The sequence below is a fragment of the Engystomops pustulosus genome, chromosome 6 (assembly GCF_040894005.1).
Source record: "Engystomops pustulosus chromosome 6, aEngPut4.maternal, whole genome shotgun sequence".
Taxonomy (NCBI): domain Eukaryota; kingdom Metazoa; phylum Chordata; class Amphibia; order Anura; family Leptodactylidae; genus Engystomops; species Engystomops pustulosus.
Window position 1 is genome coordinate 55,469,510 of NC_092416.1, and position 21,216 is coordinate 55,490,725.

Sequence of the window (21,216 nt, forward strand, 5' to 3'; positions counted from 1 at the left end):
CCAGGTTAGCTTCAATGTGAGGTTTTTAATTTATTATGAGTGACAATTTATTAAAGATCACTTTAATTTTAGAATCATATGGAACAAAACTTATATTATAGGTCTGACCCTTGTTTTTTTTTCTTTCTTACCACAGACTAGAATTAAATAGAGAAAAAGACAAAGGCCTACCCAGGTTTCTGCAGCTAACCCCACCCCCTGGGACTCACCAGACACTACTGGTAGGGAGCCTAATGTAAAATTAACTAGTATAAACTAGTATTAACTGAAAGGATTCAGAATGCTGACATTTTTTTAAATCACCATTGCATAGGCTATTGGAACCTGTCACCAGCCAAAGATGACATTCCTGGTGACAGGTTTGCTATAAGATGCAGTGTCTGAAGCTGGCTATACCCTTGGGATTTGGGCTACTTTGAACTATTGTTTTAAGATAGGAAAAGATAACTGATAAACCAAGATCTCCTATGTTTGTTTTGAGTGCAGTAGTAAGTAGTTTTTATCAGTAAAGTCCAGAACAGGCCACAGATGACAGAAAAGAATAAGAAGCGATTTAAAGTTTACATTATTTGGCAGAGGACAAACATCACAGAATATCAAAGTAACATAAAGCCCAGCTTGGATCATATTAGTTTTAATAAGCTACAACAACGTTATAGCCCACAAATATTAGGTTTTACCTTCATTCTTCTGGGGTAGTGCACGGCATAGTAAGTATAGCACATTCCACGACTTCCCGCGCCTACGATCAGGACTGTTACGCATTTCACGTCTTCATCAGGTCTTGGCTTACAAAATAAAGAAACAATTTTCTCATTGGATGATTGAAGTAGCACAATCTTAAACCAAAGTGTATAATCATAAAATGATGCAAACAAAAATGGGGCTTATTTATTGATCCGAATTCTGTCGTAATCAGCGCCATATTTATCAAGGGTTTTATACAGTTACCAGTCACTTCTATGACTTCTGCAACAAAAGGGGAATGACCTAAGGAAAGGGCACGGCTTTGGACCAAAAAAGTCAGTGCGCCAAAAATAATGCTCACTCGACAAAATTTTGTCCCAATTTTCTGGTGTATAAATAAACCAACTAATAATTATGCTGGATGATAAATCTTGTAGTTTGAGACTGTCTAGTAGTACAGACAGTCCCCGGGTTACATACAAGATAGGGTCTGTAGGTTTGTTCTTAAGTTGAATTTGTATGTAAGTTGGAACTGCATATTTTATCATTGTAATCCCAGCCAGAACTTTTTTGGTCTCTGTGACAATTGGATTTTAAAAATGTTGGGTTGTCATAAGAATCAGGATTTACAATAAATCTTCATTACAGACACCTGTGATAACTGTTATAGCTGATTATTGTAGCCTTGGACTAAAGTACAATAAATTACAAATATCCAGTGGTCCGTTTGTAACTAGGGGTCGTATGCAAGTCGAGTGTTCTTAAGTAGGGGACCGCCTGTACTGTCTACCTCCTATTAGTTACTAATAGGAGGTGGACAGTACTCCTAGTTACTAATAGGAGGTGTACAGTACTCCTAGTTGCTAATAGGAGGTGGACAGTACTCCTAGTTGCTAATAGGAGGTGGACAGTACTCCTAGTTGCTAATAGGAGGTGGACAGTACTCCTAGTTGCTAATAGGAGGTGGACAGTACTCCTAGTTACTAATAGGAGGTAGACAGTACACCTAGTTACTAATAGGAGGTGGACAGTACACCTAGTTACTAATAGGAGGTGGACAGTACTCCTAGTTACTAATAGGAGGTGGACAGTACTCCTAGTTACTAATAGGAGGTGGACAGTACACCTAGTTACTAATAGGAGGTAGACAGTACACCTAGTTACTAATAGGAGGTAGACAGTACTCCTAGTTACTAATAGGAGGTAGACAGTACTCCTAGTTACTAATAGAAGGTGGACAGTACTCCTAGTTACTAATAGGAGGTAGACAGTACTCCTAGTTACTAATAGGAGGTAGACAGTACACCTAGTTACTAATAGGAGGTAGACAGTACTCCTAGTTACTAATAGGAGGTAGACAGTAAACCTAGTTACTAATTGGAGGTGGACAGTACACTTAGTTACTAATAGGAGGTAGACAGTACTCCTAGTTAGTAATAGAAGGTGGACAGTACTCCTAGTTACTAATAGGAGGTAGACAGTACACCTAGTTAGTAATAGGAGGTAGACAGTACTCCTAGTTACTAATAGCAGGTGGACAGTACTCCTAGTTACTAATAGGAGGTAGACAGTACTCCTAGTTACTAATAGGCAGACAGTACTCCTAGTTACTAATAGAAGGTGGACAGTACTCCTAGTTACTAATAGGAGGTAGACAGTACACCTAGTTACTAATAGGAGGTAGACAGTACTCCTAGTTACTAATAGGAGGTAGACAGTACACCTAGTTAGTAATAGGAGGTAGACAGTACACCTAGTTAGTAATAGAAGGTGGACAGTACTCCTAGTTACTAATAGGAGGTAGACAGTACTCCTAGTTAATAATAGGCAGACAGTACTCCTAGTTACTAATAGGAGGTAGACAGTACTCCTAGTTACTAATAGGAGGTAGACAGTACTACTCGACAGTCTCAAACTACAACAGGTTTATCATTCAGCATCAGATTCTTATGTGAATCTTCTGCAGTATAAGGCTACATTCACACAATGTATGCATGCCGTACAGCAGTACGGCGGAATACACCGGCGCCAGAGAGAGAGAAGGAGAGGATGAGCGCCGCTCACCCCCGCTCCTCTCCATAACGATATATGTCTGCAGCATGTCCTATCTTTCACCCGGCTACGTAATGGTACGGTGCTGCAAGTGTGGTGCACCGTACCGCTCCCGCAGGGCGCCGTGAGCCCATTGCCGTGTATGGTGGACATATATACGCCATATATATGCCCCCCGTACGTTTGCGTGACTGCACTTACCTTACGACATTTTTGATAAATCTGCCCCTAATTGTCTCTAATTGGGGTCAGAGGCATTGCTTTCAAAGAAATCTACCACTTAGTATGTTTTTTTTAAGCCAAACATACCTTCAGACGGCATTTGTTATGCTGATAGAGGAACTGATCTTGGCTTGTAGTGTAAGCATTTTCTACAAAAAATTGATTATGCAAATTATCCTCTGTCTCTCCTCAAGCTATCACACAGAGGGCTCGGCGCTCTGTTATTACCTTAATTATCCATGCCTCCAGCGTGCGTATCATTGCCTGGCCCCCCTTTCCCCATTCCTCAGAGCTGGTGACATCACCAAGCATCTGGGAGCTGCAGTGCGCATGGACTACCCGAAAGCCTCCGAACTGAGGGATGCCTCAGAACCAAGTGTGCTAAAGCTCCTGAGAACCCTTCTATATTTTACAGTGGGATATATGTTTGTGGCGCAAGGGATTCATAAAATGATGCACGGACTGAAAGATTTAGAAATCCCTAGACTTGCTCTGAACTGGGCTATTTTTGCACCAGTACTTTGGCCAAAAACGCGTGGGAAAAATAGAAGCGCTAGAAAACTGGTGGATTCACAAGCGGCGCCAAGATTTTGCACCCAAAAATAGAACAAGTGTCAAAATGCTGCCAGTTTTCTGTTTGAAAGTGTTGGGTCTTGGTTTGGTTTTTCATGCTTCATTTTCAGTGTAGATTTCCCTAAAACCTCTGGTCTACAGCTGTCAGAAAAGCAGCGGTATGTCTGAACCTGCCCCGTATGTCACCAGTCTAAAACACTTGTTAAATGTAAGCCATTTTAGAGGTCTGCCAACATTTGCTTAGTAAGTACAAAACTGTCCATTACAGACAATGAGGGATATTTATCATACGCTGGCGCTCGTGCGCCAGCGTATGATCGCCCCGCCGAATTCGCAGCACGATACATCAAGAGGCGTCTGCCTCTTGATGTATCGGGCTGCCAGTAGCGCAGCGTTTATCCTACGCAGAGCCTGGCGTAGAAAAAAATGCAGCCGGCAACTTTTCATGTATGAAAAGTCGCCGGCAGCAGCGAGTGCGTAGTTACGCCCCGCACAGGCCCAGTCCCGTCCAGCCGCGCCCCCCCCCCCCTTCACGCCCCACTGGCGTGAAGGTGGCGGATTGGGGAAAATAATCGCAAAAGCTAGCAATAAGCTAGCATTTGCGATTATTTCAGGGCCTCTGCGCCACTGGCGGTGCGCAGAGGTCCTGATAAATATGCCCCAACGCAGCTTATTTACTTAGGGTCGCGGATCGCACTTTCGGCAGACAGTTCACAGTTTTTGGGATTTGTGCAGCTATGACAGGTATTTAATTGTGGCGCAGCTGCATTGGCTTTCATGCAAAAGACATCAGGGGGCTTGCCGTCGGACAATCCGACTGATTCGGAGTGAGCACAGGATTTAAGATTCAAATCGTGTCACAAGACAATGCACTTACATGCACCAGGAAGAAGAAGGTGAACTCCGGCGGACCTGAGTGGGGAAGTGACACATGCAGGATATTTTTGGTGCAAGATCTTAGTGAATCGTGCCAGATTACATTATCGCCGGACACTCCGTACTTCGTGTACTCCTCCAGACGGGTAAGTAAATGTGCCCCAATACATGTAGATGTGTGCATTTTAAGGAAATCGGTCACCACGCTTTAGCTACCTAAACCAGCTGATATGTGATGAAGGGTTATGCCCAACATGTCATCCCTATCTTTGTTCTTCCATGCCAAAATGTCACTTCAGAAAGTAGTCTGAAGCGCTTTGGCAAAGCAACTCAGGGCTCTAGCTCCGATGATGTAGTTGAAGGCGGAAGGATTAGCAAGGGGGTTGTTACTGTTGTGATGTCTGCTAACGCCCCCAAAGCACTTCAGCCTAATTTGCATTTTTCTATACCAAACTATAATAGGGTCACCCATCTGGGACCTGTGGGGAGGGGCAGCAGGACTGAAGATTTCCTGTCATGTCCTGTGTCCTACTGGTTACTAGTGAATGAAGGGGGCAGTGCATTCATTACTATATGCATACCATGGACATCCACACTCCTCCAACCACGGATATGGGAGTGGTTATGATAGAGGGGGCTTGCAGACAGCAATGAATGAAACTCCCCCACCATCAGGTGGAAGTCATCGTATTTGTGGGTAACGTGAACCCTGGCAAATTAGCAACTTTAACAAGGTATGCATAATATGGGTGACCCTATATGCGTACATACCCAGTGAAGTATAAATGGCCAACCCCCTCTGGCACGGAAGGAACAGCTAGACAAAAAAAAAACAAAGGCACCGGTGACATGTGTGGGCATAGCCCTGCATACTATAGTAGTTAGTTTAGGTAGGTAAATCCTGCTTATGGATTTCCTTTAGTGTCCTTTAAGGAATGCACAAAAATCTTTTAAATTCTAGCTTTGCGAATTCCATTTACATGATCTGGATTTTCAGTGAGAAATTTTAAAAAAATATGATTTTATACTTACGTCTTCAAAGACAATAGTGTCAGTTGCCGGCCTTTCTGGTACTTTGGGCACCTGTATCAGGGAAACATAAATAAATTATATATACCGTATATGCCGGCGTATAAGACGACTGGGCGTATAAGACGACCCCCAACTTCTGCCCTAAAAATATAGAATTTGGTATATACTCACTGTATAAGACTACCCCTCTCCCAAATGAAAAAAAGTCTGCTTAAAACTTTGCAAAACAAATAAGAGAGCAAGTGCCTGGTGATCATAACTGTAAGCTGCGATATTAATGAAGATCCGACATGCTTCTGTAAGTGCCGCCTGTGACCCCCAGCTCTGTGACGCCGACCGCTGTGACAGGGCGGCTGCATTAGCATACAGCGCGCCGCCCGTCAGCGCGTACTAAGCCTCTTCTAATGACTGTGAGAGGCGGACTGCCGCGCATGTGCGGCGGTCCCAGGAAGCGGCTCTCTGCGCGCTGACGGGGAAAAAAAACACCTCACACAGTGCGGCCCCCGTATATCCGGCGTATAAGACGACCCCCCACTGTAGCCATTATTTTAAGGGGTTAAAAAGTAGTCTTATACGCCAGTATATACAGTAATATGACACTGTATTTTATTATCTGCACAATGTGTGCAGAATTCACAGAGCAAACCCCACTACCTCCATTACAACTTACAACAACAAGATGGCAGAATCCAGATGAGAATCCCCCACTTACAGGTCCAAGACCAGATCATTTGCTGTTTATAGGCCCCCACACCAGACCTCACCCATACCTATTTACAAACCACAGACTATTCCCCACCCAATTATAGTCACTAACCCTTAATTATTTGCATACTTAAGACCTCAATGTACCAGACTTCCAATGGTTCTAGATTTAACATATATATTACATATAATAAATACAATATCACATATATAGTACCTACTCTTTTGCAGCCGTGTGTGTAAATATGTTTAGCAGTAATCTACTGTCAGGAATGTACTTAGTAGATACAGTTGATAGATTCCCATAACATGCCTCATCCCTATACTGATTTTAATATTTTCTAAAACCTAACCTATCTATTTTAATACTTTATTTCATGTATATGATAATTACCTTCAGAGGCTACTCGGGTGTGGAGTAGCCTCTGTGAGCTTTGGGGGGCTCTGTAGCCTCTGCAGAGGCGGCCCACGCAGGCACAGCCACTGTAGGCTGTATTGGGATGAGGAATATTTGGGGAATCTCCCGTCTGGATCTACTAAGTAAAGGAAATCTATAGTAAAAAATCTCCTCTCTCTAATATTGTTAAATCTACTAGGCTATATTTTAAAAAATTATCAGTTGCAACAATTCCCAACTGGTGAAGCAATAACAGCTGTCTGCAGAGTGTCTTTTCCCTGTGGAGAAGATTCAGCTTTGGCTTATATTCCAACAACACAACAATCTTTTTATTTTCCCATGTATAAAGCTGTCAAAGAGCTTATTTTTTGTGGGGAGAGTTGTAGTTGGTACCATTTCAAAGTACATTTAACCCTTTGATCAGACTTTATTTTTTGTGGGGACGACCTTTAGAAAATTTCCATTTCCAACATTGTACATGTATATTGAATGTTGGGAAAGGTTTAAAAAGTCAGACACATACTGCAAAGAAACTGTATGTAGGTCAACTGCAGACCTGTATGAGTACACCTTATATGATGGCTCCATATTGTACATTTGGAAGCCACAACAACAGGATGATGACTGAAAATAAAAAGGATGTTTATTGGCAAACTACCCTGACAGATATAATATCTGCTGTTTGCTTTAAAGAAAAGCTGTCACCAGGAGACCCATTTTTAGAACCCCCCAGTCACCATAGTACATATACTGCCAAACACTTTTTGTATTAAAAAAAAATAGGTTTTACAGAATAAAAGATAAGTTATCTATTACCTTACAATACCATGTGAGCGGTGAGGGGCGGTTTTATAAATTTGAAAATGACACATTGAGGAGCAGTGCTACTCTTTTTCCACTCCAAGGGGACAAATGAACTAATCACTGCTCACATGGCATTGTAAGGTTTTTTTTTCTGTAAAACCGATTTTTTTATCTTTTTTTAATACAAAAACTGTTTGGCAGTGTATGTACTATGCTCTATGGTGACTGTGGGTGCTAAAATGGGTCTCCTGGTCACAGGTTCCCTTTAAGGAGCTGTACCAAGTTTTAAAATATCTTGTGGATAACAAGGTAATCTGTGAGGTCCCACTAATGTGTGTAGCAGCACTATGCTCGCTATCTCTGGCACTCCCATACACAGTGAATAGAGCCGCAGAGCACATCAAAATGCTTTGGGAGGTGGTAAACTCCCTTTAAAAGGGTTTCTCTGAACATTAAGAATAATAGCATTGGTCATTAATATCAGATGGGTGGGGGACTGATTCTCAGAGCAGTTTTTCAAAACCACCAGAACAAAAACAAACACATCCGATGAATAATGACTAATTAGTACTGTAGCACTACTCCCATTTAGATGTGCATATCATCTTCCCATTTCTCGGCCCCTCCGAGGGGGAATCTTGGCATGTGATGCCTTCTTCCTATTTTTCTGCAATCCATCAATAAAACCCACTAAAACAAAATGAATGGGAGGAGAACTACATTTATAAACAATTAAAAAGGGTTCAGAGCTCTGCTGACTTTTCCAGAGCACAGAAGTTGGGTGTTTTGATTGGTGGTAGAGCCTTTAGCCCCTCATTGATCTTACATTGATCACTCTTCCCAAAATTTGATCTCTCTATATTCTGTAAAACCTCTTCAATGTTTTCTCGTCTACAGAGACGGAGAATTTCTAGCAGATAGTAATTTCGAGATCTTACAGATGACAATGTTGAAGCGGATGTCCCTTGTCCGGTTATTCGTCACTTCTCGAATAAAGTGGTTAACAAAATCATCTTTTGATCGTTGTGATGTAGAGATCCTAAACTTTATATAATTTACAAGTCTTCAAATGACAGGTGATGTTAAAACACACTGGATATTACAGGGTAGGTTATAAATGAAGTAGTTTACCAGGGTAAATGTTCCCCTTCTGGCCAGAGGAGTCAAGGGTCATGCGAGCCGCCAGCAGCTGCTTTCGGACTCCCTGTGAGAGACAGGTCACTAGGTTGTCTTCTGTGCATCCAGTAAGGAGCGCACAGTTCCCTGACCAGCAGGACAATGGACAGCACAGGAAGTCCAAAAAGTGTCTGTCTCCTTTCGGCACAAGGGAAAAGTTTACCAGGGGAAAAACAATATGGGTTACCATATTAGGGTACTGTACATACCTTGGTAAACTTTTGGTAATGTTTTGTGATCAAAGTGATGCAATATCAGAAATAGTCAATGGATAAGTCCGGTGATGTTTCAGAGGAAAGTCTCTTAAAAAGCATGACCACCACTGGATGGCTCAAGTGGTCATGGGGTCATATCAGTGGGGTTTTTTTTGGTGAGTAGGGATTGGCATGATTCGGATGTGTTTGTGCACTTTTTTGTAGGCTGCGGTGTACTGTATTTTTATTTTGTGTGTTGTAAACTGCAAAGATTTTAAATTAAATATATATATATTACCCATATACACACACACATATATATATAACTAAGGGAAACCACACAGTGTCACAGTGTATTGCTTGTGTGTTTCAACAGAAAGACTTGAATACAAACAGACAGTGAAATTGCATCTATAGAGAAAAGTACACGGTGGAGACGGAAAAATAGAAATGGACAACACTATGTGGCACATGGATCATAGTTTGGTCTCTCTGAGATGAATTTTAGAGACATTTGGCAGCTCTTTATATGCAGGAGTGGACACTACTGTTAATTTGGGATTTAACATGTTGCATTTTTAATGCATTTTGGAACACATTACAACAGCTGAGGAGAGGTGATTTTCCTAATTACCGTATATACTCGAGTATAAGCCGACCCGAGTATAAGCCGAGACCCCTAATTTTACCACCAAAACTGGGAAAATCTATTGACTCGAGTATAAGCCCAGGCTGTAGTATACAGCCAGCTAGCCCCCTGTAGTATACAACCAGCCAGCCCCTGTAGTATACAGCCTGTCCCAAGTAGTATACAATCAGCCTGCCCCCATGAAGTATACAGCCTGCCCCCATGTATTATACAGCCTGCCCCCATGTATTATACAGCCTGCCCCAAGAAGTATACAGCCTGCCCTCATGTATTATACAGCCTGCCCCATGTATTATACAGCCTGCCCCAAGAAGTATACAGCCTGCCCCAAAAAGTATACAGCCTGCCCCAAAAAGTATACAGCCTGCCCCAAAAAGTATACAGCCTGCCCCAAAAAGTATACAGCCTGCCCCATGTATTATACAGCCTGCCCCCATGTATTATACAGCCTGCCCCAAGAAGTATACAGCCTGCCCCAAGAAGTATACAGCCTGCCCTCAGTATGCCTAGCGAATAATAAAAAAATAAACTTAATACTCACCCTCTGACAATACTCACCTTTGATGCTTAGTGGCGGCTCCCGGTCCTCGGCGGCGGTGGCTCCCGGTCCTCGGCGGCGGTGGCTCCCGGTCCTCGGCGGCGGCGGCTCCTGGTCCTCGGCGGCGGCTTCTCTTTTCTTTCTTCACTAGCCGGCAGTCGCGTCCATGCGACCTGCCGGCGGGCGCACAGTGCGATGCGGCGGTGTCGCCGCTGATGACGTCATCAGCGGCGACACCGCTGCATCATATTGTGCGTCCGCCGGCAGATCCCATAGACGCGACTGCCGGCAAGTGAAGATAGAAGAGAGAAGCGGGGCCGCCGCAGAGGATCGGGAGCTGCCGCCGAAGACCAGGAGCCGCCGCCGAGGACCGGGAGCCCGTGCCGAGGTTCCGAGAGCCGGAGGGTGAGTATTATTTTTTTTTTATTATTATTGACTCGTGTATAAGCCGAGATGAGGTTTTTCAGCACATTTTTTGTGCTGAAAAACTCGGCTTATACACGAGTATATATGGTACATTATGCATTAAAAACGCACTTAAACAGCTACGTGTGACCTCACCCTTAGAAGTAACCAATAAAAAAAAATAAAAAAATGTAAGAATTTTGACAAAAGAGGTTACTGTGCAAAATGTTAAACAGTTAAAGCATGTGAAATAATTCCAATTTACATATTAAAATCGGGTCCATGAAAAAAAAAATTCCTTTGCACCTGCCCTGTACCAGGTGCAGAGTTGCGCCAAAAATGGCACAAAAATTTGACAATATGCCTAGCTGAAACTATGATACATGTGCCCCTATGAACCTTGATCCAAAAACAGGATAACTGCTTTGTTTCCTCCAGGCAAGCATCGGATTATAAATATATAATTGCAAGTATTGATATGGTTTCCTGTCTCAACACAGATATAATAACATTAGACCTAATTTGGCTTTAATATGTAAAAGTTAAAGCTTCCAGGAGACTGCTATGGTCTCTCATATTCCAACATCCCCTGTGGTTCCTGTATGTAATTCCAACTTTATATCATTACAGAAAACTACAAGGGAAATACATCATGAGGGAAGTTTGTTCATATTCACTGGAGTTTACTCTGATTAAATTATAGGAAATCTAACAGCAAATACAAGAATGATAAACCAGGGACACTAAGGGTACATTCACACGCGGTATGCCCGCCGTGCAGGCATACCGCCGTGTGCTGGAGGTGAGGAGGAGGTGGCCCCTCCTCCCTCCATAGAGAATAGCGGCGCACGGCCGCACATCCGCCGAAAGATAGAGCTTGCTCTATCTTTTTGCGGTGTGCGGCCCGGATCCCCGCCGTGCCGCTATTGCAGTCTATGGGGACGTACATGCGGCCGCAAATTTGCGGCCGCATGTACGTCCCCGCAGACGGCCATGTGAATGTGCCCTTACTCATAGATCCAGGTACACTTACTGATAGATCCAGGCATCGTGACTGTGGTAATCTTCTTATATTTGTTATCCATGGCCGCCTTCCTTCTAATATAAACTTTTTAAATTATGTTAATGATGCTCTGTGCAGGATAGTGATGGGCATTATGGCTCTTCTTAGTAAGCTGGCTCATTAAGCTCCACTCACTAAGAAGAGCCGGCTCTTCTGGCTCCTGAACGGCTCTCTATTAAATATATAATAAGGTGCCGCAGGTCAGTCAATCACCCCTCACCACTTCACTTTTAACCCGATTGTATCAGGTTAAAGGGGCGTGGTAAACCGGTTAGGGGCGGGATTAAGTGAGCCATCGGCTCACTTATGGGAGCTGGCTCCCGTCGCTCGTGAACGACACATCACTGATGCAGGAGCACATCTCACCCTCCCCCCCTGCTCCCTCTGCACTTCCCCCTCCCCCTGCCTACTGTAATCTCATGGCAGCAGTGGGTTTTAGCACCCAGCAGCAGATGGGAAGTGATCATTACACAGTATTGTAGTATGTTTAAGGTCATTGTCCTTCTGGAAATATGCCATAGTCTCTAGTTTTTTGCAGCCTCAAACAGGTAATCCTCCAGAATTTCCTTGTTTTTGGCTCCATCCAAAGGTTTCTTGATGTATTCATCAGGGAGGAACGCCAGAGGGCTAAATTATGCCAGGTCTGATCTGGCATTGTTTTGTGTAAAAAGTACAAAGGCACGGGGCAGGAATGGCCTGTGCAGGCCCACTCTGATGACGGCCACGCCGACATGGCTTGGAAGTGGCGTAGCTTCAAAAATAATCCCAATTTCTTGCAATGTACAAGAAATTAAGATTATTTTAGTGATTCTGGGGTAGTGAAATTGGGGTACAAGCACTGATAAATACCCTCCACAAGACCTTGCTCCATAGGCTTGCTGTGTTTCCTATCTCGTTTGTTGGAAACTGCAAATAAAACTTCTTATGGCTTGATTTAAAAAATGATTTCATGCTGCTCTTCTATAAGTGCCAGGCTTGTGGAGAACATGACTGAGAGTTATCCTACCTCTGTAGCGCCCCCACAGCCTTGGCCTCTTGGCTGCTTCTCCTTGTGTGATCAGTTTAGCTGAAGGACCATGTCTTGATAGGTTAACAGTTGCGCCATATTACTTCAATTTACGGATGATTGATTGAACAAAGTTGTATGTAATGAAAGCTGAGCTGTAATTCGTTGCCATGGGCAACTAAGAATATTCTGACTTTTAGACAGCTTGATAAATCTGTCCCTATGTGTGTATGCAGAGGCAGACACATTCAGCTCCTTCAACTTCCGCACGCCCATCCGCCCCCTGTCACAGTGCCTGATACAGCTACATACTACACTGCACTGTGCACATTACAGCAGTGGATATGGAATCGTCTTCATCAAATCCCACAATAATGTCAACGGCTACAATAATTTGACTCCAATCGTGATTATCATAGTGATGACTGGAGCAGGTGGGCGGTAATGGGATCTCATTACCTGAAATAGTTGGCACTTTTAGTATGTTGCAGCCACATCATAAGTTAAAAGGACTTTGTCACTAGATTTTACCTCACTAATGTCCTTACTAGAATTCCCTCTTCTGTAAAATCTCACCCATTTAAATTTTAAAAATCCCCTTCAATGTCATGTGAAAATGTGGTGAGAAGAGTCATTTTTTCTCTCAGATGAGTTGCTTTTAAATGGTGGAGGGAGTCGGTCGATTTAGGGGCCCCAACTGTAGTACTTAGAACCTTGCTCTTCGTGTTATATTGAAGATATCTTCCAGATGATATCGGGCTTGTGGTTCTGTGAGCTGCAGAACCGGAGATAGACATTTAAATAGTTGGAAATGTGAGCTGCAGAAAAAAAGACCGTTTCCCTCCTATGTTTTTTTAATTCCCCTCCAGCCTTTAAGAGTGACTGATCTCAGACAGAGAATGACTCTTCTCCGTTCATTTTCACATGAGATCTTTTTACAGGTAAATTGGAAAGGTTTTATATAAAAGAATGATCTCTAGAAAAGACATTTCCGACCCTACCTGAGGGGACAACTTGTTAATTTATTTATTCTTCTTAGGTTTTTAATGGTTGGTCCAGGGAGGCTGTGATACCATCAACATAAATGAAAACAATATACTGCTGATTTCTGGCTAGTTCTGAAATCTGGGCGAGGTTATTATTGTTAGGGCACACATCTGTCATTTAAATTACTTTTCTAATATAACCTGAAAACCCCAAAAGTTCAGAGTTCACCATTGCTAATCAATGTTTTTACAGATATTTGTCTCTTAAACTAGTTTGTGTTATGATATTCGTTTTGCACACGCGTGTAAAACTTTTTATATGGTTTGGACAAAATTCTTCAAAGTCTTCCTTCTGGATTACAAAAAAAAACAAATTCCCTATAGTTTGTGGACAAAATAACACTCATTTTATCTAAATAAATACAAATTACACTGAGTGGAAACTGATGTATTTTTGTGGCATTCATTATTTTTGTCTCCTGATTTTAGCAGTGTTTTGAACTGTGATGTTATATTGTGACACATGGCCCTAATGAATTTGGCGCACTGTAAGCAGAACATATGAGGAACTTGAAACCACATTCATAATGGGGTTTAGGGGTTGGTAGTGCAGGTGTCGTGAAAAAAGCAACATTTTGGCACTGCACAGGGCGCAAAAACAAAACAAAAAAACGCAGCCGCAATTTATAATTGCTCCTTATTGTATCTGCTATTATGACAGATCTGAAAAAGTTAGGAAATTTGATATTTTCTATCAACAGATAGCTGTGCAGACACAAGAGGTTGTTCTCTCCTATAGTATCTGTCACTACTAGGTTATGTGCTAATATATTTTTTCCTCTATATAAAATGTTATTGTTACGGAAGATGATGGCGAATAAAAAAAGTAACAATACTAAATGATAGATAGACAGATAGACAGACAGATAGACAGATATATACACCAATAGATAGTGACTAGATGTATTCACTAGGTCCAGTTTCCTTTGCCTGTGACATGCTGCACCTACCTGCTGCTGTGGGATACTTACATCCTGGATTACAAGGATCAATACGTTACCTGGTCTGAGGAGGCAGCTTTGTTTTTGTTGCTTGACTTAAAGGCCTTGCTGAAGAAGTCCATGTTGTTCTCCTGTCAGCAGCACAATCCACAGAAGCCCTGGAGGAGCCTGGACTGTCAGACAATCAGGCTGCATGAGTATAGCAGCAGGAGGTGGCGGCACAGACCCCTCCTCCTGACACAACACATCCTGGACTCGTTACGTCCACAAACGCTGATTCAGTCGCACAAGATTCAGTCAAGTCAGTGAAGTGATTACATGGTGACTTGGTCGCACATAAGTTGCACAACCAGAAATGAAAGTGTTTTGTACTTGTAGTTTGTTCACATGTGATGATTTCTATTAAAAAAAGAAAAAACTTGCAGAACTGTGTCATGTGACTAGCAGCGTCATGTGACTGTGTCATTGGCAGGAGTTAACCTGAGGTTTATGCTGGCAAAAACCTAGCATGTTCATATCTTTTATTTGTGGCAATGACTCTTTATTGATGCTCATTATATACAAACTTGATGTCATTGTACAGCCATAGTCTAAGTAGTGGTGAGATTGCTCACTGTCAAGATCAGGGGTAGTGGACCCTCTGTACCACCGCAAGCGATGACATAAGCCAACACAACTGGGAAGCTTTCTCTCAGGCACGAGGCTCAAAGATCCGGCAGGGGACACAGGAAGGGGGGTGGGAAATTAACTGGGAAGGCGGCCGGACAGTGCCAATCATTAGCCCTTAAAATCTTAGAAAGCTGGCGCACGCCCTAGAAGACGGGGACACGCGCACCGAAGCAAGGGGACCGCCTCTGGAGCAAGGGAAGGTAAGCGCTGCCACCACTGGTGTGAAGCGGAACGGGGAGGAACACTAGCGCTCCTGTGACCCTAGACTTGGGTTGCAGGAGCACCAGTGACAGTACCTTCGAACACTGAGGACTGTCTGGACAAGACTCAAGAAACTGCTCTGCGCTGGCACAATAGAGGCAGAGTTTTCGCCTGGAAGGCTCTTGAGGAGACAGATGTGCTTTATCCACCTGCATGGCCACCGCAGAGCGGTAGTGGCTTTTGAAAGACTGGTGCCAAGCGGGACAGTTGACGGGTCCAGGTCTGCGTTTGTTCAAGACGTTGTTTCTCCAAGCAGAGTCACCAACAGACAAGTCCCTTTGGCACAAGTTCAGCAGGGCGGTTTCACAGATGACGCCTGGCCTGGTTCCTCAAAGACGGACCAGAATACTGTGAGGAATCCGGTGAGATTAGCCTTGACCGGGTTGTTGCTGTCCCAAAGGGGGGTAGCCCACGCCCGTAGACGATGCAACCGTAGTAACGGGAGGTACCGCAGGTATTGGATGCTGGTGCTGGGTAGCCAACAATTGCTGCAGGGTGGTGGTGAGTTGTCCAAGTTGCTGGCCTTGTGTGGCAATATGCTGGGACCACTGGGTCACAATGGAACCAAGATCAGCCAGCTCGGGTAGCGGAACCTTGGCGGAATCCATGGCCGGATCTTATTGTCAGGATCAGGGTTAGTGGACCCACTGTACCACCACGAGTGATAGCGTAAGCCGACACCTGTGGGCGGAGTCTAAGTGGCACCCAGTTTTCACCAGAGCTTGCAGCAAAGTGGGATGGACTAGATGTGGTGTGGTACCACACAGGTGCGACTTTGCTCACGGTGGTGGCCAAAGCAAAGTACAGAATCGTGGAGCTTGAGACAATGTTGGGGACAGGCTGGAGGTCAAGACAGGCGGCACCAAAATCAAAGTAAGGAAACAAGGCAGAAGGTCACAACAGGGAATCGCTATAATGCAGAAGTACACAACTGGAAAGCCTTCTCTCAGGCACGAGGCTCAAAGACCCAACAGGGGATACAGGAAGATTTAACTGGGAAGGCGGCTGGCCAGCACCAATCATCGGAGCGCTGGGCCTTTAAATCTCAGAAAGTCGGTGTGCACGCGTGTCCCCCTAGGAGACTGGGACACGCGCAGCAGAGTGAGGGGACTGACGCTGAAGCATAGGAAGGTAAGCTGTACCCCCAAGTGTATGAGTTATCAAAGGTGTCAGCAATGAAGCTTTATTGGTTATCCTTGTTCCCACGACTACACAAAATTTTGAAAACACAATTGTCACAGGTAGTTACACTTACACTATGCATTAAGCCACTAATATGGCTTCTGCTTCAAGCAAACTGGGGTAGATAAACTAAAACTGTCTAAAGGTTACCCGATCTGTACACGAACGAGGGCTTTAAAGTGCCGTAAACAACAGATCCATAGACCATTGTTTTCAGACATTCACACAGAAAAAAAGAAGGTGCGGCACTCACCGATTAATAGCCATCCGTTTATTTTGTACAGCAAAACATTTTTTTTAACATACTGGGTAGGATTAAGGTGTTAGCAGGGAGTTCTTTAGATGACAGCCGCTTTGCGCCATCCAGCACTTTCTCTAGCCTCTCAAAACGGCTGTGGCCTAAAGAACTCCCTGCTACCACCTCTATCCTGCCCGGTATGTTAAAGATTTTTTATTGCTGAACAAAATAAACGGATGGGTTTTAATTGGTGAGTGCCGCACCTGGCCTGTATATATGTATATTTAAGTGGAAAGCAGCCAAAAAGATAGGGCCCCCTCCCCATTTGGAAAGGATCCGAAAAGATAGTGCCCCCCCATTTGGTAAGGAGCTGAAAAGATAGTGCCCCCATCCCCCATGGGACTGTGATTGTTTGAAGACATAACACGCCGATGAGCAGGAACAGGACCTCTGATTTTTGTGGCTTGGGCAGTTGTCTCATATATATATTTGTATGTTATTTGTTCTATCAAAACATAGCACATTTGTGCTCGGTGAAGAGATACTCCAGATGTGCTTGAAATGCGTTTCAAAAGGTAATTCAAGTGCATAATGTGAATCATATTTGCATTTAAAATGCTTTGCAAACACAGTGGGGGGAAAACCCAACTCACAAGTGTCTGTGGTTTTTCCATTATAAATAATAATAATATATTTTTTTTACCTGATGCACTTACAATGAGTTTCAAAATGCAAAACAAATGCATTGGGTGAACCCGGCCTAAAAATGTACATGTAATATTACCATGTAGGAGTAAGTGGGCCCCCAGAATCGAGGCCACCCAGTCCGACACTGCTCTTAGGGGTTTACTATCAGTCCTCCCATGTAATGTGATGAAGCATTTGTAGACCTGCCTCCAGTTCAGTTTATGTTGATAGTAGTGTGTGATGGATGAGGAAGGCTCAACTAACACTATAGCTTCATTGACATGTGACAATGATTACTGGCCAAGTGTCAACAAAAACAACTGAAAGTGACAATAATCCTAAACCTCCCCTCTAAATGAGTTGTAGAACATGTCAGCACCATCAAAACACTCAATATTCTGTTTGTACATGGAATCTTACAAAACATGGAAGACCTGAAAACAACTGGTCATCCATGTGCAACCAGTGCAGATTTAAAGCCAAGACCAGGAAGAAGGATTATAGAAATGTTTATATGACCGCTCCATAATACTGATGAAATCTGCAGTGTGTGAGTAATGCTTACTCATAGATCCAGACACGGTGATCTAATTATATTTGTTTTCCATCGCCTCCTTCCTTTTAAAGTAATCTTTTACAATTATGCTAATTGTCCCCGGTTTATCATGCTTGACTTTGATGAGAGATTTCTTTTATTTATATGCTTATGTTATATCTTGTTACAGTACTAAAATAAAGAAGAGGCTAGACCTAGGATGATGGGGAGGCTGACATGACGCGGCCTGGTGGGAGGTAAAGGTAACCAGAGGGCATCGGAGTAGGTAAGCAGGAGATGCTAGTGGAGGGGCTAGTTAGTTTGTAAGGCTGAGGAGACAGTCAGGCATTTTACAACACAGGAGACAGAGATAAAGTGAGGATATCACAAGGGACTCCTAAAGCAAATCACTGGCTGCAGAGGTAATGTCCCAACAGCCTGGAGGTGTCAAATCCTGGGTACAGTAACAATTGTTAGCTGCTAATAAAACATTTGGCTCGACAATCCCTTTCATTCTTAAAGAAAGAACCAATTCATTTACTACATTCCCCTCTCTGAGATACTCTACAGCAACAAACTGACTGTCATCACAGTAGAACAGTGTGACTACTTACCATGTTATATTGGATGTAAACATCTTAATCTCTCTGGAAAATCCATTTTCCCAAACAGTAAAATCACAATTTCACAGTTATTATCTGAGGTAAACTTATAGCTTCATTCAGTCTAAAGAAGCAGTGCAGAAGACCTCCATAGATTCCTCCATCCAAGGAATGACTGACTACTGATAATATATACATGTTCTCCTCAAATACTTGCACAATTTAGTTCAATTTTTTCAATCCGCAGCTTCCTATTTGTGTGTTAGACTGGCAGTAAACACTGACAAAGTGTAAAAAATCCTTAACCAAATTGCTTAAATAACTAGTGCTGATGATAATAGTAAACTGTTTAAAGGAAACCTACCACTTGAAATAATAGGTGTTAGCTGCAAATACCGAGCCCCAGCTCCGGGTGAGCTGGTGCCGGAGCTTACTTTCGTTATTGTCCTAAACCGCTGTATAGTGGTTTAAACACTTTTTAATGTTTATATCTGAAGCTGCTTCGGCGCACCTACAAAAGGAAGTGGCGGAGAGCCGTGCGCTGAAGCAGCTTCAGATATAAACATTAAAAAGTGTTTAAACCCCAATACAGCGGTTTAGGACAATAACGAAAGTAAGCTCAGGGTGAGCTGGTGCTCGGTATTTGCAGCTTACACCTGTTATTTCAAGTGGTAGGTTTCCTTTAATATACTTTATTAAATAAATTTGATCCCAGGTCCATCTTTTTCCTCTACATTTTTTCCTGCTTTTAGCAGTTTGGCTTTAGTTTCCTCTCGTAATATATCTGCTATATACAGTCATATAAAAAAAGTTTGGGCACCCCTATTAATCTTAATCATTTTTAGTTATCAAAATTTGGCTTTTTGCAACAGCTATTTCAGTTTGATATATCTAATAACTGATGGACACAGTAATATGTCAGGATTGATATGAGGTTTATTGTACTAACAGAAAATGTGCAATATGCATTAAAACTAAATTTGACAGGTGCAAAAGTATGGGCACTTCAAGAGAAAAGTGACATTAATATTTAGTAGATCCTCCTTTTTCCTCTAGTCGCTTCCTGTAGCTTTTAATGAGTTCCTGGATCCTGGATGAAGGGATTTTTGACCATTCCTCTTTACAAAACAATTCCAGTTTGGTTAAGTTTGATGGTCACTGAGCATGGACAGCCCGCTTCACATCATCCCACAGATGTTCAATGATATTCAGGTCTGGGGATTGGGATGGGCATTCCAGAACATTCTAATTGTTCCTCTGCATGAATGTCTGGGTAGATTTGGAGCGGTGATTTGGATCATTGTCTTGCTGAAATCTCCATCCCCAGCGTAACTTCAACTTCGTCACTGATTCTTGAACATTATTCTCAAGAATCTCCTGATAGTGAGAGGAATCCATGCAACCCTCAACTTGAACAAGATTCCCGCTGCCGGCATTGGCCGCACAGCCCCAAAGCTTGATGGAACCTCTGGCAAATTTTTCTTGGAATGCTGTGTTCTTTGGCCGCCATGCGTAAAGCCTTTTTGTATGACCAAACAACTCAGTCTTTGTTTCATCAGTCCACAAGACCATCTTCCAAAATGAAACTGGCTTGTCCAAATGTGCTTTTGCATACCTCAGGTGACTCTGTTAGTGGCGTGCCTGCAGAAACAGCTTCTTTCGCATCACTCTCCCATACAGCTTCTCCTTTTCTGTATTGTTGACCGATGCACAGTGACACCAAGATGATGCTGCAGGTCTTTGGTCTGTGGATTGTCCTTGACTGTTCTCACCATTCTTCTTCTCTGCCTTTCTGATATTTTTCTTGGCCTGCCACTTCTGGGCTTAAAGAGGACCTGTCACCCTGAAACCCCCACCCCCCCATCAAATTAGCTCCCCCTCATCCTGTCCACAGCCCCTTTATATGTATTGAATTTTTATTAAAATTTGTATTTTTATACTTAGTTTTAAACGATCCGACCTCTTATCAAATAAGAGGTCGGATCGTCGTACAAGTTTCCTAGCAGTCGGCCGTATTCATGAGGGGGCCAGCCGATAAACCCCCTTCACGTCCCTGTCAGTCAGGGACCTGTAAGAATCGCCGGCAGCAGCGCATGTATTGCGCAATCCATGCTGGCTCTATGCGATGCGGTGCGCTGCGCTGACAGCGGCCGCAGACGGGCTTATTCACAGCGCTGGTTGAATGTTCAGCCAGCGCTGTGAATAAACCCCTCTGTTCAGGCCTGGACACTTCTGTTCATGCCTGGACAGTAAACGGTGGGCCGCTCAATAGAAACAGGTCCTCGAAGGGGAGTTGGCATCCGTTATTTTTTCTTACCACTTCCCCGACGTTTCAGGAATTATATTTCAAAGGGGGTATGCTAAATATTACACTTACCCCTCTTTCCTGTAAGTAAAAGGAAAGTGTCACTGGTAGCACAAACTATTTTGAAGTATTTGTCCATTTCCATAAAATAATGGGCCACATCTATTAAACTGGCTGCGTCAGTTTTCAGTCTGAAATTGCACTATACACTAGAGGTTGCACGTGTATTGAAGAAGTGTCTGCACCAGTTTGGTGTCGCGATTCTACTGTTTCCAACAAGGCATGTGATCCCAAAGGGGGGTGTTAGTGCAGAACTGTGTCGTACACTGTATGTTAAAGGTGTGCCAAAAAAAGGATGGTGCACACAGGGT

The 21,216-nt window shown here is 43.2% G+C and overlaps 1 protein-coding gene across 4 annotated transcripts in view; it reads right to left on the reverse strand.

The window, feature by feature from the left end:
- The window catches only part of LOC140135114 (putative oxidoreductase YteT), a 125,915-nt gene that overhangs the window by 83,337 nt on the left and 21,362 nt on the right, over nucleotides 1–21,216 (reverse strand). For 2 of the 4 annotated variants that reach the window (XM_072156182.1, XM_072156178.1), the window contains exons 4-5: nucleotides 5,443–5,493; nucleotides 681–788 (exon numbers count right to left, since the gene is read on the reverse strand). In XM_072156182.1, coding sequence (XP_072012283.1) covers nucleotides 681–788; nucleotides 5,443–5,493 — 159 coding nt within the window. Of the gene's footprint in view, nucleotides 1–680; nucleotides 789–5,442; nucleotides 5,494–14,425; nucleotides 14,722–21,216 lie in introns of those variants that run through there. The other 2 variants (XM_072156179.1, XM_072156183.1) reach the window with 2 other exon arrangements.